Below are 26,426 nucleotides of genomic sequence, written 5' to 3' on the forward strand. Positions count from 1 at the left end.
GTCAGGACTGAGGGAGTGCTGCACTATCAGAGGGTCAGGACTGAGGGAGTGCTGCACTGTCAGAGGGTCAGGACTGAGGGAGTGCTGCACTGTCAGAGGGTCAGTGCTGAGGGTGTGCTGCACTGTCAAAGGGTCAGTATCAAAGGGGTGCTGCACTGTCAAAGGGTCAGTACTGAGGGAGTACTGTGCTGTCGGACGGTCAGTATTGAGGGAGTGCTGCACTGTCAGAGGGTCAGTACTGAGAGAGTGCTGCACTGTCAGACGGTCAGTACTGCAGGACTGCTGCACTGTCAGAGGGTCAGTACTGAGGGAGTGCTGCACTGTCAGAGGGTCAGTACTGAGGGAGTACTGCGCTGTTGGACGGTCAGTATTGAGGGAGTGCTGCACTGCCTGAGAGTCAGTACCGAGGGAGTGCTGCACTGTCAGAGGGTCAGTACTGAGGGAGTGCTGCACTGTCAGAGGGACAGTGCTGAGGGAGTGCTGCACAGTCAGAGGGTCAGTACTGAGGGAGTTCTGCACTGTCAGATGTTGGAGAGTGATTTTGTCAAACTGATATTTTCTTGTCTCTTACAGGGAATTCGTGGTGTCCCAGGCCCCATGGGTATTCCTGGTCCAAAAGGCGATCCAGGTGATATCCAAACATTGCCCGGAGTGAAAGGGGATCGTGGTGACCCTGGCTTCCCAGGGGCTCCAGGTGTGCCGGGTCCGGCTGGGTTACCTGGGAAAGATGGATTTCAAGGTCCTCCAGGTCCCAAAGGCGAGCCAGTAAGTACAATAGGAAGGAGCTGGTCAATGACCCAGATTTAGAGCGTGCAGGCGAGTAAGTCACGGAAAGGTACAGAGACAGAGTCACAGGGCCCCAGAGACACAGGGGCATTTGGACACTGGGTCAGAGGGGCACAGTCTCAGAGGTGCATGGAACCTGCAGAACATGGATACCCAGTTAGAGAGAGTACCTCAGAGTCACAAACACACAGTGGCACACGGTCACTGCCAAACACGCGGAGACTTCACAGCACAACCTCAAAACATCGAAACTCTCCAAACACGTAGAGACTGACCACTGCTGCACAGTCAGACTAACCACCCTAACCCTGAGACTGACTTCTCCATTACCCTGAGACTGATCACCCAAACCCTGAGACTGACCACCCAAACCCTGAGACTGACTTCTCCCTGACCCTGAGACTGTCCTCCCTGACCCTGAGACTGACCACCCTAACCCTGAGACTGTCCCCCCTTACCCTGAGACTGTCCTCCCTTACCCTGAGACTGTCCTCCCTACCCCTGAGACTGACCCTCCCTAACCCTGAGACTGACTTCTCCCTTACCCTGAGACTGTCCTCCCTTACCCTGAGAGTGTCCTCCCTAACCCTGAGACTGACTTCTCCCTTACCCTGAGACTATCCTCCCTAGCCCTGAGACTGATTTCTCCCTAACCCTGAGACTGTCCTCCCTTACCCTGAGACTGACCTCCCTAACCCTGAGACTGTCCTCCCTTACCCTGAGACTGTCCTCCCTTACCCTGAGACTGTCCTCCCTACCCCTGAGACTGACCCTCCCTAACCCTGAGACTGACTTCTCCCTTACCCTGAGACTGTCCTCCCTACCCCTGAGACTGTCCTCCCTTACCCTGAGACTGACTTCTCCCTTACCCTGAGACTCTCCTCCCTTACCCTGAGACTGTCCTCCCTAACCCTGAGACTGACTTCTCCCTTACCCTGAGACTGACCACCCTTACCCTGAGACTGACTTCTCCCTAACCCTGAGACTGTCCTCCCTTACCCTGAGACTGACCTCCCTTACACTGAGACTGTCCTCCCTAACCCTGAGACTGACCTCCCTAACCCTGAGACTGATTTCTCCCTTACACTGAGACTGACCTCCCTTACCCTGAGACTGTCCTCCCTACCCCTGAGACTGACTTCTCCCTAATCCTGAGACTGTCCTCCTTTACCCTGAGACTGTCCTCCCTAACCCTGAGACTGACTTCTCCCTTACCCTGAGACTGTCCTCCCTTACCCTGAGACTGACCACCCTAACCCTGAGACTGACTTCTCCCTTACCCTGAGACTGTCCTCCCTTACCCTGAATCTGACCACCCTAACCCTGAGACTGAATTCTCCCTTACCCTGAGACTGTCCTCCCTTACCCTGAGACTGACCTCCCTAACCCTGAGACTGTCCTCCCTTACCCTGAGACTGACCTCCCTAACTCTGAGACTGACTCCTCCCTTACCCTGAGACACAATTCCACCATCTGACAGGGAAAACCAATATTGCCCGACAGAGAGATTGCCCACCCTCTCTCTCTCTGAGACAGAGATTGATTATCCCAGGGGGAAAATCTGTCCCCCTGATAGACAGAATGGCCACCTGAAGAACGAGACTGAGCACTGCCTGTCAGATAGACTGACCTTCCCTTACAACACAGAGGGACACCTGCCCATTACAGATTGTGAATCTCTCAAAACACAGTGTTTACCTACTCCCTGTACGCCTCCTCTCCCTGTGATATTGCGCCTTACATTGAGAAATTATTTCTGATTTACAGAATGAGGCTATAGGCCGAATTGGAGAAATCTTTCCTCGAGCTGGCTCCCTCAGTGTGAGACATGTTTATTTGTTGATTATCTGAAATATTAAGGTGTAGCTGCTAGCTAGATTGAAGACATGCACTTGGGGGGATTTTACAGTTCAGTGCAGAGCCCAGGGCTTGTGTCTTCAATATCAGGGTGTGGAACACTTTCTCAAGATCAAAATGAGTGCTAAATGCAGCAGCACTGACTATACTGCTGGATCTTGGGATGAAGGGTAGGATCCAGCGTCAGCTGCTAAAGGGGAATACCTGAATATCTCGGGTTATTCAGCGTTTAACTCTCATCTCAATATGCTTAGGGAAACATCGGCTTCAAAGGTGAGAAGGGCTTGCCAGGACCCCCCGGATTAACTGGAGTACCAGGAGATCAGGGAACTCCTGGACTACCAGGAGTCGGGGAGCCAGGCTTTCCAGGAGAAAAGGGTGCACGTGGATTTCCAGGACATCCGGGAATACCCGGAAGCCCAGGTAAGTTCCAGTCTGATACGATAACGTGGATCCACTGAGATTCTCCATTTCCCTGTCCTTTAATAAATTGGCCATCCTCCAGGACAGAGACCCCTGACTCTCAATTTTCCTCCCTCTGTGAGTGTATTAATGGGCCGTGGACACGTGACTGTGTTTAGTAACCTCTCATGTAAAGAGAAAATTATTGCATCATTGGGGACAAAAATATTCCTGTTAATACTCTGTCAATAAGTGACAAGGGATAGTCACTGTGATCAATAGGAGCAGCATGTAAACACTGAACCTGCCACTGGGGGGAGCTCCATTTGAGCATGGCTTTAGGGCGTTTCGCATGGCCTACCCAGAAAGGTTATCCTGAGACCTTTCCCGTGCTCTCCCTCTGTCTGGAGATGAGGGAGCAGGAGCGAGACTGTAAAGGGCTGTGGCTGATTGTATGTGCAGCATTCTTCATATTGGTCTGACATTCTGACTGGTCTCCCACTCATAATCCTTGACATTTTCACAAAGGAGCCTATTAGAGGTGAGAGGCTGCGAGCAGGAGAGTGGGGAAGACCAGAAGTCTCCTTTGGAAAGGATTGTGTCTGTATTCCATGGGTCACACATTCTTAGCACAACCTCAGAATGCAGTTATTGACCATTAGATCCCAGGAAAATAAACCAGCACCGAAAATGCACTAATGCCTAAATTGATAAACATAAATAGATGTATGCAAGTGTACTTTTCATCTTGTCAGAGCCATTCTCATTGTCCTGTTGACTGTTTTCTTGTGACAGGTCAGAAAGGTGAATCAGGGAATGCTGTCAGTAAACCAGGAGCCCCTGGTCTCCCTGGGCCACAAGGGTTAAGGGGCGAGCCTGGAAGCAGAGGTAGGTTCAGTTGTCTCCCCAGAAAGCACCGGAATCATTGATCTGTTTCCTCCAAAAAATTCTGATGTTGCTTCCTGTGAATTTGCACCATTCGGAACATTAATGGAGGAATGCTTCCTATCTGTCTATCCTACAGGTGACCCTGGCCTTCCAGGAAGCCCGGGTTTACAAGGAGCTACAGGGCCGAAAGGTGATCCCGGTCTTCCCGGCATTGGATTTCCAGGCCCAACTGGAGCAAAAGGCAAGGGGACTCATATACAACTGCAGCATAACGGCACTCACTCATGGCTACATCGTAACGGCACTCACTCACTCACCGCTACACAGTTACTACATCGTAGCGGCACTCACACACCGCTACACTGTTACTGCACCATAACTGCACTGACACACCGCTACATCATTACTGCACCGTAGCTGCACTCCCACATCGCTACACTGTTACTGCACCATAACTGCACTGACACACCGCTACATCGTTACTGCACCGTAGCTGCACTGACACACCGCTACATCATTACTGCACCGTAGCTGCACTCCCACATCGCTACACTGTTACTGCACCATAACTGCACTGACACACCGCTACACCGTTACTACATCGTAGCGGCACTCACACACGGCTACATCGTTACTGCACCGTAACTGCACTCACACACCGCTACACCGTTACTACATCGTAGCGGCACACACACACCGCTACATCGTTACTGCACCGAAACTGCACACACACACCGCTACATCGTTGCTGCCCCATAACTGCACTCACACACCGCTACATCGTTACTGCACCGTAGCTGCACTCCCACACCGCTACACTGTTACTGCACCGTAACTGCACTCACACACCGCTACACCGTTACTGCACCGTAACTGCACTCACACACCGCTACATCGTTACTGCACCGTAGCTACACTCCCACACCGCTACATCGTTACTGCACCGTAACTGCACTTACCCCTACATCGTTACTGCACCGTAACTGCACTCACACACCGCTACATCGTTACTGCACCGTAACTGCACTCACACACCGCTACATCGTTACTGCACCGTAACTGCACTCACACACCGCTACATCGTTACTGCACCGTAACTGCACTCACACACTGCTACATAGTTACTGCAACATAACAGCACTCACACACTGCTACACCGTTACTGCACCGTAACGGCACTCACACCCTGCTACATCGTTACTGCACCGTAAGGGCACACACACACCGCTACACCGTTACTGAACCGTAACTGCAGTCACACACCGCTACATCGTTACTGCACCGTAACTGCACTCACACACCACTACATCGTTACTGCACCATAACTGCACTCACACACCGCTACACCGTTACTGCACCGTAACAGCATCACACACCGCTACATCGTTACTGCACCATAACTGCACTCACACCCTGCTACATCGTTACTGCACCGTAAGGGCACACACACACCGCTACACCGTTACTGAACCGTAACTGCAGTCACACACCGCTACACCGTTACTGCACCGTAACTGCATCACACACCGCTACATCGTTACTGCACCGTAACTGCATCACACACTGCTACATAGTTACTGCACCGTAACTGCACTCACTCACAGCTACGCCATTACTGCACCATAACTGCACTCACTCACTGCTACATCATTACTGCACCATAACTGCACTCACTCACCGCTACACCGTTACTGCACCATAACTGCACTCACTCACCGCTACACCGTTACTGCACCGTAACTGCATCACACACCGCTACACCGTTACTGCACCATAACTGCACTCACTCACCGCTACACCGATACTGCACCATAACTGCATCACTCACCGCTACACCGTTACTGCACCGTAACTGCATCACACACCGCTACACCGTTACTGCACCATAACTGCACTCACTCACCGCTACACCGATACTGCACCATAACTGCACTCACACACTGCTACATCGCTACTGCACTCACACATTGCTACACCGATACTGCACCATAACAGCACTCACACACTGCTACATCGTTACTGCACCGTAACTGCGCTCACTCACCGCTACACCGTTACTGCACCGTAGCTGCACTCACATACCGCTACATGGTTACTGCACCATAACTTCACTCACTCACCACTGCATCGCTACTGCACCATAACTGCACTCACTCACCGCTACATCGCTACTGCACCGTAACTGCACTCACACACTGCTACATCGCTAATGCACCGTAACTGCACTTACACAACGATACATCGTTACTACACCGTAACTGCACTCACACACCGCTACATCGTTACTGCACCGTAACTGCACTCACACACCGCTACACCGTTACTGCACCGTATTGGCACTCACACACCGTTACATCGTTACTGCCTCGTAACTGCACTCACACACCGCTACATCGTTACTCCACCGTAACTGCACTCACACACCGCTGCACTGTAACTGCACTCACACTCCGCTACATCGTTACTGCACCGTAACTGCACTCACACACCGCTACACCGTTACTGCACCGTAACTGCATCACACACTGCTACACCGTTACTGCACCGTAACGGCACTCACACTCCGCTACATCGTTACTGCATCGTAACTGCACTCACACACCCCTACACCATTACTGCACCATAACAGCATCACACACTGCTACATCGTTACTGCACCGTAACTGCACTCACACCGCTACACCGTTACTGCACCATAACAGCACTCACACACTGCTACACCGTTACTGCACCGTAACGGCACTCACACTCCGCTACATCGTTACTGCATCATAAGGGCACACACACCGCTACATAGTTACTGCACCATAACAGCACTCACACACTGCTACACCGTTACTGCACCGTAACGGCACTCACACTCCGCTACATCGTTACTGCATCGTAAGGGCACACACACACCGCTACACCGTTACTGAACCGTAACTGCACTCACACACCGCTACATAGTTACTGTACCGTAACTGCAGTCACTCACCGCTACGCCGTTACTGCACCGTAACTGCACTCACAAACTGCTACATCGCTACTGCACCATAACAGCACTCACACACCGCTACACCGTTACTGCACCGTAACTGCGCTCACTCACCGCTACACCGTTACTGCACCGTAACTGCACTCTCACATTGCTACACCGATACAGCACCATAACAGCACTCACACACTGCTACATCGTTACTACACCGTAACTGCGCTCACTCACCGCTACACCGTTACTGCACCGTAACTGCACTCGCACACCGCTACACCGAAGCTGCACTCACATACCGCTACATGGTTACTGCACCATAACTTCACTCACTCACCGCTACATCGCTACTGCACCGTAACTGCACTCACACACTGCTACATCGCTACTGCACCGTAACTGCACTCACACACTGCTACATCGCTACTGCACCATAACTGCACTCTCACATTGCTACACCGATACTGCACCATAACAGCACTCACACACTGCTACATCGTTACTACACCGTAACTGCACTCACACACCGCTACACCGTTACTGCACCGTAACTGCACTCACACACCGCTACACCGTTACTGCACCGTAACTGCACTTACCGCTACATCGTTACTGCACCGTAACTGCACTCACACACTGCTACACCGTTACTGCACCGTAACTGCACTCACACACCGCTACACCGTTACTGCACCGTAACTGCACTCACTCACCGCTACATCATTACTGCACTGTAACTGCACTTACCGCTACATCGTTACTGCACCGTAACTGCACTCACACACTGCTACACCGTTACTGCACCGTAACTGCACTCACACATCGCTACTGCACCGTAACAGTACTCACACACCCCTACACCGTTACTGCACCATAACTGCACTCATACACTGCTACACCGTTACTGCACCGTAACTGCACTCATTCACCGCTACACCGTTACTGCACCATAACTGCACTCACACACCGCTACACCGTTACTGCACCGTAACTGCACTCACACAACACTATACCGTTACTGCACCGTAATTGCGCTAACACACCGCTGCATAGTTACTGCACCGTAACTGCACTCACTGACTGCTACACCGTTACTGCACCATAACTCCACTCACTCACTGCTACATAGTTACTGCACCATAACTGCACTCACTCACCGCTACATCATTACTGCACCGTAACTCCACTCACTCACCACTACATAGTTACTGCATCGTAACTGCACTCACTCACTGCTACACCGTTACTGCACCATAACTCCACTCACTCACCGCTACATCGTTACTGCACCGTAACTGCACTCACTCACCGCTACATCGTTACTGCACCGTAACTGCACTCACTCACTGCTACAGCGTTACTGCACCATAACTCCACTCACTCACCGCTACATCGTTACTGCACCGTAACTGCACTCACTCACCGCTACACCGTTACTGCACCATAACTCCACTCACTCACCACTACATAGTTACTGCACCATAACTGCACTCACTCACTGCTACACCGTTACTGCACCATAACTGCACTCACACAACACTATACCGTTACTGCACCGTAATTGCGCTAACACACCGCTGCATAGTTACTGCACGGTAACTGCACTCACACACCGCTACATCATTACTGCACCATAACTGCACTCACTCACCGCTACATCGTTATGCACCATAACTCCACACACTCACCGCTACATCGTTACTGCACCGTAACTGCACTCACTGACTGCTACACCGTTACTGCACCATAACTCCACTCACTCACTGCTACATAGTTACTGCACCATAACTGCACTCACTCACCGCTACATCATTACTGCACCATAACTGCACTCACTCACCGCTACATAGTTACTGCATCGTAACTGCACTCACTCACCGCTACATAGTTACTGCACCATAACTGCACTCACTCACTGCTACACCGTTACTGCACCATAACTCCACTCACTCACCGCTACACCGTTACTGCACCATAACTCCACTCACTCACCGCTACATAGTTACTGCACCATAACTGCACTCACTCACCGCTACATCGTTACTGCACCGTAACTGCACTCACTTACCGCTACATCGTTACTGCACAGTAACAACACTCACACACCACTACACCTTTACTGCACCATAACGGCATCACACACCGCTACATCGTTACTGCATCGTAACTGCACTCACACACCGCCTCATCGTTACTGCACCGTAACTGCACTCATTCACCGCTACATCGTTACTGCACCGTAACTGCACTCACACACCACTACACCTTTACTGCACCATTACGGCATCACACACCGCTACACCGTTACTGCACCATAACTGCACTCACTCACCGCTACATCGTTACTGCACCATAACTGCACTCACTCACTGCCACATCGTTACTGCACCATAACTGCACTCACTCACCGCTACATCATTACTGCACCGTAACTGCACTCACTCGCTGCTACACCGTTACTGCACCATAACTGCACTCACTCACTGCTACACCGTTACTGCACCATAACTCCACTCACTCACCGCTACATAGTTACTGCACCATAACTGCACTCACTCACCGCTACATCGTTACTGCACCGTAACAGCACTCACTCACCGCTACATCGTTACTGCACCATAACAGCACTCACACTCCGCTACATCGTTACTGCACCATAACAGCACTCACACTCCGCTACATCGTTACTGCACCATAACAGCACTCACACTCCGCTACATCGTTACTGCACCATAACAGCACTCACTCACCGCTACATCGTTACTGCACAGTAACGACACTCACACACCGCTACATCGTTACTGCACCATAACTGCACTCACACACCGCTACATCGTTACTGCACAGTAACGACACTCACACACCGCTACATCGTTACTGCACCATAACTGCACTCACTCACCGCTACATCGTTACTGCATCGTAACTGCACTCACACACCGCTACATCATTACTGCACCGTAACTGCACTCACACACCGCTACATCATTACTGCACCGTAACTGCACTCACACTCCGCTACATCGTTACTGCACCATAACAGCACTCACACTCCGCTACATCGTTACTGCACCATAACAGCACTCACACACCGCTACATCGTTACTGCACAGTAACGACACTCACACATCGCTACATCGTTACTGCACCATAACTGCACTCACTCACCGCTACATCGTTACTGCATCGTAACTGCACTCACACACCGCTACATCGTTACTGCACCGTAACTGCACTCACACACCGCTACATCGTTACTGCACCATAACTGCACTCACACACCGTTACACTGTTACTGCACCGTAACTGCACTCACACACCTCTACACCGTTACTGCACCATAACTGCACTCACACACCGCTACACTGTTACTGCACCGTAACTGCACTCACACACCGTTACACTGTTACTGCACCGTAACTGCACTCACACACCTCTACACCGTTACTGCACCATAACTGCACTCACACACCGTTACACTGTTACTGCACCGTAACTGCACTCACACACCTCTACACCGTTACTGCACCATAACTGCACTCACACACCGCTACACTGTACTGCACCGTAACTGCACTCACACACCGCTACACCGTACTGCACCGTGATTGCACTCACATACCGCTACACCGTTACTGCACCGTAGCTGCACTCACACACCGCTACACCGTCACTGCACCGTAGCTGCGCTCACACACCGCTACACCGTTACTGCACCTTAACTGCACTCACACAACACTATACCGTTACTGCACCGTAATTGCGCTAACACACCGCTGCATAGTTACTGCACCGTAACTGCACTCACACACCGCTACATCATTACTGCACCATAACTGCACTCACTCACTGCTACACCGTTACTGCACCATAACTGCACGCACACAACACTATACCGTTACTGCACCGTAATTGCGCTAACACACCGCTGCATAGTTACTGCACGGTAACTGCACTCACACACCGCTACATCATTACTGCACCATAACGGCACTCACACAGCGCTACATCATTACTGCACCATAACTGCACTCACTCACCGCTACATCGTTATGCACCATAACTCCACACACTCACCGCTACATCGTTACTGCACCGTAACTGCACTCACTGACTGCTACACCGTTACTGCACCATAACTCCACTCACTCACTGCTACATAGTTACTGCACCATAACTGCACTCACTCACCGCTACATCATTACTGCACCATAACTGCACTCACTCACCGCTACATAGTTACTGCACCGTAACTGCACTCACTCACCGCTACATAGTTACTGCACCATAACTGCACTCACTCACTGCTACACCGTTACTGCACCATAACTCCACTCACTCACCGCTACACCGTTACTGCACCATAACTCCACTCACTCACCGCTACATAGTTACTGCACCATAACTGCACTCACTCACCGCTACATCGTTACTGCACCGTAACTGCACTCACTTACCGCTACATCGTTACTGCACAGTAACAACACTCACACACCACTACACCTTTACTGCACCATAACGGCATCACACACCGCTACATCGTTACTGCATCGTAACTGCACTCACACACCGCCTCATCGTTACTGCACCGTAACTGCACTCATTCACCGCTACATCGTTACTGCACCGTAACTGCACTCACACACCACTACACCTTTACTGCACCATTACGGCATCACACACCGCTACACCGTTACTGCACCATAACTGCACTCACTCACCGCTACATCGTTACTGCACCATAACTGCACTCACTCACTGCCACATCGTTACTGCACCATAACTGCACTCACTCACCGCTACATCATTACTGCACCGTAACTGCACTCACTCGCTGCTACACCGTTACTGCACCATAACTGCACTCACTCACCGCTACATCGTTACTGCACCATAACTGCACTCACTCACTGCTACACCGTTACTGCACCATAACTCCACTCACTCACCGCTACATAGTTACTGCACCATAACTGCACTCACTCACCGCTACATCGTTACTGCACCGTAACAGCACTCACTCACCGCTACATCGTTACTGCACCATAACTGCACTCACTCACTGCTACACCGTTACTGCACCATAACTCCACTCACTCACCGCTACATAGTTACTGCACCATAACTGCACTCACACTCCGCTACATCGTTACTGCACCATAACAGCACTCACACTCTGCTACATTGTTACTGCACCATAACAGCACTCACACACCGCTACATCGTTACTGCACAGTAACGACACTCACACACCGCTACATCGTTACTGCACCATAACTGCACTCACTCACCGCTACATCGTTACTGCACCATAACTGCACTCACACTCCGCTACATCGTTACTGCACCATAACAGCACTCACACTCCGCTACATCGTTACTGCACCATAACAGCACTCACACACCGCTACATCGTTACTGCACAGTAACGACACTCACACACCGCTACATCGTTACTGCACCATAACTGCACTCACTCACCGCTACATCGTTACTGCATCGTAACTGCACTCACACACCGCTACATCGTTACTGCACCGTAACTGCACTCACACACCGCTACATCGTTACTGCACCATAACTGCACTCACACACCGTTACACTGTTACTGCACCGTAACTGCACTCACACACCGCTACACCGTTACTGCACCGTAACTGCACTCACACACCGCTACACTGTACTGCACCGTAACTGCACTCACACACCGCTACACCGTACTGCACCGTGATTGCACTCACATACCGCTACACCGTTACTGCACCGTAGCTGCACTCACACACCGCTACACCGTCACTGCACCGTAGCTGCGCTCACACACCGCTACACCGTTACTGCACCTTAACTGCACTCACACAACACTATACCGTTACTGCACCGTAATTGCGCTAACACACCGCTGCATAGTTACTGCACCGTAACTGCACTCACACACCGCTACATCATTACTGCACCATAACTGCACTCACTCACTGCTACATCGTTACTGCACCGTAACTGCACTCACTCACTGCTACACCATTACTGCACCATAACTGCACTCACTCACCGCTACATCGTTACTGCACCATAACTCCACACACTCACCGCTACATAGTTACTGCACCATAACTGCATTCACTCACCGCTACATCATTACTGCACCATAACTGCACTCACTCACCGCTACATAGTTACTGCACCATAACTCCACTCACTCACCGCTACATAGTTACTGCACCATAACTCCACTCACTCACCGCTACATAGTTACTGCACCATAACTCCACTCACTCACCGCTACATCGTTACTGCACCATAACTCCACACACTCACCGCTACATAGTTACTGCACCATAACTGCATTCACTCACCGCTACATCATTACTGCACCATAACTCCACTCACTCACCGCTACATAGTTACTGCACCATAACTCCACTCACTCACCTCTACATCGTTACTGCACCGTAACTGCACTCACTTACCGCTACATCGTTACTGCACAGTAACAACACTCACACACCACTACACCTTTACTGCACCATAACGGCATCACACACCGCTACATCGTTACTGCATCGTAACTGCACTCACACACCGCCTCATCGTTACTGCACCGTAACTGCACTCACTTACCGCTACATCGTTACTGCACAGTAACGACACTCACACACCGCTACACCTTTACTGCACCATAACGGCATCACACACCGCTACATCGTTACTGCACCGAAGCTGCGCTCACACACCGCTACACCGTTACTGCACCATAACTGCACTCACTCACCGCAACATCGTTACTGCACCATAACTGCACTCACTCAGTGCCACATCGTTACTGCACCATAACTGCACTCACTCACTGCTACATAGTTACTGCACCATAACTACACTCACTCACCGCTACATCGTTACTGCACCGTAACTGCACTCACTCACTGCTACATCGTTACTGCACCGTAACTGCACTCACACACCGCTACATCGTTACTGCACCGTAACTGCACTCACACACCGCTACATCGTTACTGCACAGTAACGACACTCACACACCGCTACACCGTTACTGCACCGTAACTGCACTCACACACCGCTACATCGTTACTGCACCGTAACTGCACTCACACACCGCTACATCGTTACTGCACCGTAACTGCACTCACACACCGCTAGATCGTTACTGCACCGTAACTGCACTCACACACCGCTACATCGTTACTGCACCGTAACTGCACTCACACACCGCTACATCGTTACTGCACCGTAACTGCACTCACACACCGCTACATCGTTACTGCACAGTAACGACACTCACACACCGCTACACCTTTACTGCACCATAACGGCATCACACACCGCTACATCGTTACTGCACCATAACTGCACTCACATACCGTTACTCTGTTACTGCACCGTAACTGCACTCACACACCGCTACACCGTAACTGCACTCACACACCGCTACACCGTCACTGCGCCGTAGCTGCACTCACACACCGCTACACCGTACTGCACCGTGATTGCACTCACATACCGCTACACCGTTACTGCACCGTAGCTGCACTCACACACCGCTACACCGTCACTGCACCGTAGCTGCGCTCACACACCGCTACACCGTCACTGCGCCGTAGCTGCACTCACACACCGCTACACCGTACTGCACCGTGATTGCACTCACATACCGTTACTCTGTTACTGCACCGTAACTGCACTCACACACCGCTACACCGTAACTGCACTCACACACCGCTACACCGTCACTGCGCCGTAGCTGCACTCACACACCGCTACACCGTACTGCACCGTGATTGCACTCACATACCGCTACACCGTTACTGCACCGTAGCTGCACTCACACACCGCTACACCGTCACTGCACCGTAGCTGCGCTCACACACCGTTACTCTGTTACTGCACCGTAACTGCACTCACACACCGCTACACTGTACTGCACCGTAACTGCACTCACACACCGCTACACCGTACTGCACCGTGATTGCACTCACATACCGCTACACCGTTACTGCACCGTAGCTGCACTCACACACCGCTACACCGTCACTGCACCGTAGCTGCGCTCACACACCGCTACACCGTTACTGCACCTTAACTGCACTCACACAACACTATACCGTTACTGCACCGTAACTGCACTCACACACCGCTACATCATTACTGCACCATAACTGCACTCACTCACTGCTACATCGTTACTGCACCGTAACTGCATTCACTCACTGCTACACCGTTACTGCACCATAACTCCACACACTCACCGCTACATAGTTACTGCACCATAACTGCATTCACTCACCGCTACATAGTTACTGCACCATAACTGCACTCACTCACTGCTACACCGTTACTGCACCATAACTCCACTCACTCACCGCTACATCGTTACTGCACCAAAACTGCACTCACTCACTGCTACATTGTTACTGCACCGTAACTGCACTCACTCACTGCTACACCGTTACTGCACCATAACTCCACTCACTCACCGCTACATCGTTATTGCACCGTAACTGCACTCACACACTGCTACACCGTTACTGCACCGTAACTGCACTCACACATCGCTACTGCACCGTAACTACTCACACACCCCTACACCGTTATTGCACCGTAACTGCTCTCACACTCGGCTACATAGTTACTGCATCGTAACTGCACTCACTCACCGCTACATCGTTACTGCACCATAACTCCACCCACTCACCGCTACATCGTTACTGCACCGTAACTGCACTTACCGCTACATCGTTACTGCACCGTAACTGCACTCACACACTGCTACACCGTTACTGCACCGTAACTGCACTCACACACTGCTACACCGTTACTGCACCATAACTCCACTCACTCACCGCTACATCGTTACTGCACCATAACTGCACTCACTCACTGCTACATTGTTACTGCACCGTAACTGCACTCACTCACTGCTACACCGTTACTGCACCATAACTCCACTCACTCACCGCTACATAGTTACTGCACCATAACTGCACTCACTCACCGCTACATCGTTACTGCACCGTAACTGCACTCACACACTGCTACACCGTTACTGCACCGTAATTGCACTCACACATCGCTACTGCACCGTAACTGTACTCACACACCCCTACACCATTACTGCACCGTAACTGCACTCATACACTGCTACACCGTTACTGCACCGTAACTGCACTCACACACCGCTACACCGTCACTGCACCGTAGCTGCACCCACACACCGCTACTCCGTACTGCACCGTAACTGCACTCACACACCGCTACACCGTCACTGCACCGTAGCTGCACCCACACACCGCTACACCGTTACTGCACCGTAACTGCACTCACACACCGCTACACCGTCACTGCACCGTAGCTGCACCCACACACCGCTACTCCGTACTGCACCGTAACTGCACTCACACACCGCTACACCGTTACTGCACCGTTGCTGCACTCACACACCGCTACACCGTCACTGCACCGTAAATGCACTCACACACCGCTACACCGTACTGCACCGCAACTGCACTCACACACCGCTACACCGTCACTGCACCGTAGCTGCACTCACACACCGCTACATCGTTACTGCACCGTGATTGTACTCACACACCGCTACACCGTTACTGCACCGAAGCTGCACTCACACACCGCTACATCATTACTGCACTATAACAGCACTCACTCACTGCTACATCGTAACAGCACTCACTCACAGCTACATCGTAACTGCACTCACTCACCACGAAGTAGTTACTGCACCGTAATTGCACTCACACACCGCTACACCATTACTGCACCGTAACAGCACTCACTCACGACTACATCGTTACTGCACCGTAACTGCACTCACTCACCACTACATCGTTACTGCACCATAACTGCACTAACACACTGGTACATCGTTACTGCACCATAACTGCACTCACACACCGCTACATCGTTACTGCTCCATAACTGCACTTACCCCTACACCATTACTGCACCGTAACTGCACTCACTCACGACTACATCGTTACTGCACTGTAACTGCACTCACACACCGCTACATCGCTACTGCACCATACCTGCACTCACACACCGCTACATAGTTACTGCACCGTAACTGCACTCACACACTGCTACACCGTTACTGCACCGTAACTGCACTCACACATCGCTACTGCACCGTAACTGTACTCACACACCCCTACACCGTTATTGCACCGTAACTGCTCTCACACTCGGCTACATAGTTACTTCATCGTAACTGCACTCACTCACCGCTACATCGTTACTGCACCATAACTCCACCCACTCACCGCTACATCGTTACTGCACCGTAACTGCACTTACCGCTACATCGTTACTGCACCGTAACTGCACTCACACACTGCTACACCGTTACTGCACCGTAACTGCACTCACACATCGCTACTGCACCGTAACTGTACTCACACACCCCTACACCATTACTGCACCGTAACTGCACTCATACACTGCTACACCGTTACTGCACCGTAACTGCACTCACTCACCGCTACACCGTTACTGCACCATAACTGCACTCACACACCGCTACACCGTTACTGCACCGTAATTGCACCGTAACAGCACTCACACACCGCTACATCGTTACTGCACCGTAACTGCACTCACACACCGCTACATTGTTACTGCACCGTAACTGCACTCACACTCCGCTACATCATTACTGCACCGTAACTGCACTCACACACCGCTACATCGTTACTGCACCGTAACTGCACTCACACTCCGCTACATCATTACTGCACCGTAACTGCACTCACACACCGCTACATCATTACTGCACCGTAACTGCACTCACACACCGCTACATCGTTACTGCACCGTAACAGCACTCACACTCCGCTACATCATTACTGCACCGTAACTGCACTCACACACTGGTACATCGTTACTGCACCATAACTGCACTAAGACACTGGTACATCGTTACTGCACCATAACTGCACTCACACACCGCTACACCGTTACTGCTCCGTAACTGCACTTACCCCTACACCATTACTGCACCGTAACAGCACTCACTCACGACTACATCGTTACTGCACCGTAACTGCACTCACACACCGCTACACCGTTACTGCACCGTAACTGCACTCACACACCGCTACACCGTTACTGCACCGTAACTGCACTCACACACCGCTACACCGTTACTGCACCGTAACTGCACTCACACACCGCTACACCGTTACTGCACCGTAACTGCACTTACCCTACATCATTACTACACCGTAACTGCACTCACACACCGCTACACCGTTACTGCACCGTAACTGCACTCACACATCGCTACTGCACCGTAACTGTACTCACACACCCCTACACCGTTACTGCACTGTAACTGCACTCATACACTGCTACACCGTTACTGCACCGTAACTGCACTCACTCACCGCTACACCGTTACTGCACCGTAACTGCACTCACACACTGCTACACCGTTACTGCACCGTAACTGCACTCACACACCGCTATACCGTTACTGCACCGTAATTGCGCTAACACACCGCTGCATAGTTACTGCACCGTAACTGCACTCACTCACTGCTACACCGTTACTGCACCATAACTCCACTCACTCACCGCTACATAGTTACTGCACCATAACTGCACTCACTCACCGCTACATCGTTACTGCACCGTAACTGCACTCACACACTGCTACACCGTTACTGCACCGTAATTGCACTCACACATCGCTACTGCACCGTAACTGTACTCACACACCCCTACACCATTACTGCACCGTAACTGCACTCATACACTGCTACACCGTTACTGCACCGTAACTGCACTCACACACCGCTACACCGTCACTGCACCGTAGCTGCACCCACACACCGCTACTCCGTACTGCACCGTAACTGCACTCACACACCGCTACACCGTCACTGCACCGTAGCTGCACCCACACACCGCTACACCGTTACTGCACCGTAACTGCACTCACACACCGCTACACCGTCACTGCACCGTAGCTGCACCCACACACCGCTACTCCGTACTGCACCGTAACTGCACTCACACACCGCTACACCGTTACTGCACCGTTGCTGCACTCACACACCGCTACACCGTCACTGCACCGTAAATGCACTCACACACCGCTACACCGTACTGCACCGCAACTGCACTCACACACCGCTACACCGTCACTGCACCGTAGCTGCACTCACACACCGCTACATCGTTACTGCACCGTGATTGTACTCACACACCGCTACACCGTTACTGCACCGAAGCTGCACTCACACACCGCTACATCATTACTGCACTATAACAGCACTCACTCACGGCTACATCGTAACAGCACTCACTCACAGCTACATCGTAACTGCACTCACTCACCACGAAGTAGTTACTGCACCGTAATTGCACTCACACACCGCTACACCATTACTGCACCGTAACAGCACTCACTCACGACTACATCGTTACTGCACCCTAACTGCACTAACACACTGGTACATCGTTACTGCACCATAACTGCACTCACACACCGCTACATCGTTACTGCTCCATAACTGCACTTACCCCTACACTATTACTGCACCGTAACTGCACTCACTCACGACTACATCGTTACTGCACTGTAACTGCACTCACACACCGCTACATCGCTACTGCACCATACCTGCACTCACACACCGCTACATAGTTACTGCACCGTAACTGCACTCACACACTGCTACACCGTTACTGCACCGTAACTGCACTCACACATCGCTACTGCACCGTAACTGTACTCACACACCCCTACACCGTTATTGCACCGTAACTGCTCTCACACTCGGCTACATAGTTACTGCATCGTAACTGCACTCACTCACCGCTACATAGTTACTGCACCATAACTGCACTCACTCACCGCTACATCGTTACTGCACCGTAACAGCACTCACTCACCGCTACATCGTTACTGCACCATAACAGCACTCACACTCCGCTACATCGTTACTGCACCATAACAGCACTCACACTCCGCTACATCGTTACTGCACAGTAACGACACACACACCGCTACATCGTTACTGCACAGTAACGACACTCACACACCGCTACATCGTTACTGCACCATAACAGCACTCACACTCCGCTACATCGTTACTGCACCATAACAGCACTCACTCACCGCTACATCGTTACTGCACAGTAACGACACTCACACACCGCTACATCGTTACTGCACCATAACTGCACTCACACACCGCTACATCGTTACTGCACAGTAACGACACTCACACACCGCTACATCGTTACTGCACCATAACTGCACTCACTCACCGCTACATCGTTACTGCATCGTAACTGCACTCACACACCGCTACATCATTACTGCACCGTAACTGCACTCACACACCGCTACATCATTACTGCACCGTAACTGCACTCACACTCCGCTACATCGTTACTGCACCATAACAGCACTCACACTCCGCTACATCGTTACTGCACCATAACAGCACTCACACACCGCTACATCGTTACTGCACAGTAACGACACTCACACATCGCTACATCGTTACTGCACCATAACTGCACTCACTCACCGCTACATCGTTACTGCATCGTAACTGCACTCACACACCGCTACATCGTTACTGCACCGTAACTGCACTCACACACCGCTACATCGTTACTGCACCATAACTGCACTCACACACCGTTACACTGTTACTGCACCGTAACTGCACTCACACACCTCTACACCGTTACTGCACCATAACTGCACTCACACACCGCTACACTGTACTGCACCGTAACTGCACTCACACACCGCTACACCGTACTGCACCGTGATTGCACTCACATACCGCTACACCGTTACTGCACCGTAGCTGCACTCACACACCGCTACACCGTCACTGCACCGTAGCTGCGCTCACACACCGCTACACCGTTACTGCACCTTAACTGCACTCACACAACACTATACCGTTACTGCACCGTAATTGCGCTAACACACCGCTGCATAGTTACTGCACCGTAACTGCACTCACACACCGCTACATCATTACTGCACCATAACTGCACTCACTCACTGCTACACCGTTACTGCACCATAACTGCACGCACACAACACTATACCGTTACTGCACCGTAATTGCGCTAACACACCGCTGCATAGTTACTGCACGGTAACTGCACTCACACACCGCTACATCATTACTGCACCATAACGGCACTCACACAGCGCTACATCATTACTGCACCATAACTGCACTCACTCACCGCTACATCGTTATGCACCATAACTCCACACACTCACCGCTACATCGTTACTGCACCGTAACTGCACTCACTGACTGCTACACCGTTACTGCACCATAACTCCACTCACTCACTGCTACATAGTTACTGCACCATAACTGCACTCACTCACCGCTACATCATTACTGCACCATAACTGCACTCACTCACCGCTACATAGTTACTGCACCGTAACTGCACTCACTCACCGCTACATAGTTACTGCACCATAACTGCACTCACTCACTGCTACACCGTTACTGCACCATAACTCCACTCACTCACCGCTACACCGTTACTGCACCATAACTCCACTCACTCACCGCTACATAGTTACTGCACCATAACTGCACTCACTCACCGCTACATCGTTACTGCACCGTAACTGCACTCACTTACCGCTACATCGTTACTGCACAGTAACAACACTCACACACCACTACACCTTTACTGCACCATAACGGCATCACACACCGCTACATCGTTACTGCATCGTAACTGCACTCACACACCGCCTCATCGTTACTGCACCGTAACTGCACTCATTCACCGCTACATCGTTACTGCACCGTAACTGCACTCACACACCACTACACCTTTACTGCACCATTACGGCATCACACACCGCTACACCGTTACTGCACCATAACTGCACTCACTCACCGCTACATCGTTACTGCACCATAACTGCACTCACTCACCGCTACATCATTACTGCACCGTAACTGCACTCACTCGCTGCTACACCGTTACTGCACCATAACTGCACTCACTCACTGCCACATCGTTACTGCACCATAACTGCACTCACTCACCGCTACATCATTACTGCACCGTAACTGCACTCACTCGCTGCTACACCGTTACTGCACCATAACTGCACTCACTCACCGCTACATCGTTACTGCACCATAACTGCACTCACTCACTGCTACACCGTTACTGCACCATAACTCCACTCACTCACCGCTACATAGTTACTGCACCATAACTGCACTCACTCACCGCTACATCGTTACTGCACCGTAACAGCACTCACTCACCGCTACATCGTTACTGCACCATAACTGCACTCACTCACTGCTACACCGTTACTGCACCATAACTCCACTCACTCACCGCTACATAGTTACTGCACCATAACTGCACTCACACTCCGCTACATCGTTACTGCACCATAACAGCACTCACACTCTGCTACATTGTTACTGCACCATAACAGCACTCACACACCGCTACATCGTTACTGCACAGTAACGACACTCACACACCGCTACATCGTTACTGCACCATAACTGCACTCACTCACCGCTACATCGTTACTGCACCATAACTGCACTCACTCACCGCTACATCGTTACTGCACCATAACAGCACTCACACTCCGCTACATCGTTACTGCACCATAACAGCACTCACACTCCGCTACATCGTTACTGCACCATAACAGCACTCACACACCGCTACATCGTTACTGCACAGTAACGACACTCACACACCGCTACATCGTTACTGCACCATAACTGCACTCACTCACCGCTACATCGTTACTGCATCGTAACTGCACTCACACACCGCTACATCGTTACTGCACCGTAACTGCACTCACACACCGCTACATCGTTACTGCACCATAACTGCACTCACACACCGTTACACTGTTACTGCACCGTAACTGCACTCACACACCGCTACACCGTTACTGCACCGTAACTGCACTCACACACCGCTACACTGTACTGCACCGTAACTGCACTCACACACCGCTACACCGTACTGCACCGTGATTGCACTCACATACCGCTACACCGTTACTGCACCGTAGCTGCACTCACACACCGCTACACCGTCACTGCACCGTAGCTGCGCTCACACACCGCTACACCGTTACTGCACCTTAACTGCACTCACACAACACTATACCGTTACTGCACCGTAATTGCGCTAACACACCGCTGCATAGTTACTGCACCGTAACTGCACTCACACACCGCTACATCATTACTGCACCATAACTGCACTCACTCACTGCTACATCGTTACTGCACCGTAACTGCACTCACTCACTGCTACACCATTACTGCACCATAACTGCACTCACTCACCGCTACATCGTTACTGCACCATAACTCCACACACTCACCGCTACATAGTTACTGCACCATAACTGCATTCACTCACCGCTACATCATTACTGCACCATAACTGCACTCACTCACCGCTACATAGTTACTGCACCATAACTCCACTCACTCACCGCGACATAGTTACTGCACCATAACTCCACTCACTCACCGCTACATAGTTACTGCACCATAACTCCACTCACTCACCGCTACATCGTTACTGCACCATAACTCCACACACTCACCGCTACATAGTTACTGCACCATAACTGCATTCACTCACCGCTACATCATTACTGCACCATAACTCCACTCACTCACCGCTACATAGTTACTGCACCATAACTCCACTCACTCACCTCTACATCGTTACTGCACCGTAACTGCACTCACTTACCGCTACATCGTTACTGCACAGTAACAACACTCACACACCACTACACCTTTACTGCACCATAACGGCATCACACACCGCTACATCGTTACTGCATCGTAACTGCACTCACACACCGCCTCATCGTTACTGCACCGTAACTGCACTCACTTACCGCTACATCGTTACTGCACAGTAACGACACTCACACACCGCTACACCTTTACTGCACCATAACGGCATCACACACCGCTACATCGTTACTGCACCGAAGCTGCGCTCACACACCGCTACACCGTTACTGCACCATAACTGCACTCACTCACCGCAACATCGTTACTGCACCATAACTGCACTCACTCAGTGCCACATCGTTACTGCACCATAACTGCACTCACTCACTGCTACATAGTTACTGCACCATAACTACACTCACTCACCGCTACATCGTTACTGCACCGTAACTGCACTCACTCACTGCTACATCGTTACTGCACCGTAACTGCACTCACACACCGCTACATCGTTACTGCACCGTAACTGCACTCACACACCGCTACATCGTTACTGCACAGTAACGACACTCACACACCGCTACACCGTTACTGCACCGTAACTGCACTCACACACCGCTACATCGTTACTGCACCGTAACTGCACTCACACACCGCTACATCGTTACTGCACCGTAACTGCACTCACACACCGCTAGATCGTTACTGCACCGTAACTGCACTCACACACCGCTACATCGTTACTGCACCGTAACTGCACTCACACACCGCTACATCGTTACTGCACCGTAACTGCACTCACACACCGCTACATCGTTACTGCACAGTAACGACACTCACACACCGCTACACCTTTACTGCACCATAACGGCATCACACACCGCTACATCGTTACTGCACCATAACTGCACTCACATACCGTTACTCTGTTACTGCACCGTAACTGCACTCACACACCGCTACACCGTAACTGCACTCACACACCGCTACACCGTCACTGCGCCGTAGCTGCACTCACACACCGCTACACCGTACTGCACCGTGATTGCACTCACATACCGCTACACCGTTACTGCACCGTAGCTGCACTCACACACCGCTACACCGTCACTGCACCGTAGCTGCGCTCACACACCGCTACACCGTCACTGCGCCGTAGCTGCACTCACACACCGCTACACCGTACTGCACCGTGATTGCACTCACATACCGTTACTCTGTTACTGCACCGTAACTGCACTCACACACCGCTACACCGTAACTGCACTCACACACCGCTACACCGTCACTGCGCCGTAGCTGCACTCACACACCGCTACACCGTACTGCACCGTGATTGCACTCACATACCGCTACACCGTTACTGCACCGTAGCTGCACTCACACACCGCTACACCGTCACTGCACCGTAGCTGCGCTCACACACCGTTACTCTGTTACTGCACCGTAACTGCACTCACACACCGCTACACTGTACTGCACCGTAACTGCACTCACACACCGCTACACCGTACTGCACCGTGATTGCACTCACATACCGCTACACCGTTACTGCACCGTAGCTGCACTCACACACCGCTACACCGTCACTGCACCGTAGCTGCGCTCACACACCGCTACACCGTTACTGCACCTTAACTGCACTCACACAACACTATACCGTTACTGCACCGTAACTGCACTCACACACCGCTACATCATTACTGCACCATAACTGCACTCACTCACTGCTACATCGTTACTGCACCGTAACTGCATTCACTCACTGCTACACCGTTACTGCACCATAACTCCACACACTCACCGCTACATAGTTACTGCACCATAACTGCATTCACTCACCGCTACATAGTTACTGCACCATAACTGCACTCACTCACTGCTACACCGTTACTGCACCATAACTCCACTCACTCACCGCTACATCGTTACTGCACCAAAACTGCACTCACTCACTGCTACATTGTTACTGCACCGTAACTGCACTCACTCACTGCTACACCGTTACTGCACCATAACTCCACTCACTCACCGCTACATCGTTATTGCACCGTAACTGCACTCACACACTGCTACACCGTTACTGCACCGTAACTGCACTCACACATCGCTACTGCACCGTAACTACTCACACACCCCTACACCGTTATTGCACCGTAACTGCTCTCACACTCGGCTACATAGTTACTGCATCGTAACTGCACTCACTCACCGCTACATCGTTACTGCACCATAACTCCACCCACTCACCGCTACATCGTTACTGCACCGTAACTGCACTTACCGCTACATCGTTACTGCACCGTAACTGCACTCACACACTGCTACACCGTTACTGCACCGTAACTGCACTCACACACTGCTACACCGTTACTGCACCATAACTCCACTCACTCACCGCTACATCGTTACTGCACCATAACTGCACTCACTCACTGCTACATTGTTACTGCACCGTAACTGCACTCACTCACTGCTACACCGTTACTGCACCATAACTCCACTCACTCACCGCTACATAGTTACTGCACCATAACTGCACTCACTCACCGCTACATCGTTACTGCACCGTAACTGCACTCACACACTGCTACACCGTTACTGCACCGTAATTGCACTCACACATCGCTACTGCACCGTAACTGTACTCACACACCCCTACACCATTACTGCACCGTAACTGCACTCATACACTGCTACACCGTTACTGCACCGTAACTGCACTCACACACCGCTAC

General features: G+C 51.3%; 1 protein-coding gene across 1 annotated transcript in view; it reads left to right on the forward strand.

Annotated features, from left to right (window-relative positions):
* The window catches only part of LOC122550473 (uncharacterized), a 278,599-nt gene that overhangs the window by 154,225 nt on the left and 97,948 nt on the right, over positions 1-26,426 (forward strand). The window contains exons 25-28 of the mRNA XM_043691239.2: positions 574-765; positions 2,898-3,066; positions 3,841-3,933; positions 4,070-4,174. Of these exons, the coding sequence (XP_043547174.2) occupies positions 574-765; positions 2,898-3,066; positions 3,841-3,933; positions 4,070-4,174 (559 nt within the window). The remainder of the gene's footprint in view (positions 1-573; positions 766-2,897; positions 3,067-3,840; positions 3,934-4,069; positions 4,175-26,426) is intronic.

Source organism: Chiloscyllium plagiosum, unplaced genomic scaffold (assembly GCF_037043375.1).
Source record: "Chiloscyllium plagiosum isolate Xiang-an unplaced genomic scaffold, Cpla_swu_hap1 HiC_scaffold_6, whole genome shotgun sequence".
NCBI classification, from domain to species: Eukaryota; Metazoa; Chordata; class Chondrichthyes; order Orectolobiformes; family Hemiscylliidae; genus Chiloscyllium; species Chiloscyllium plagiosum.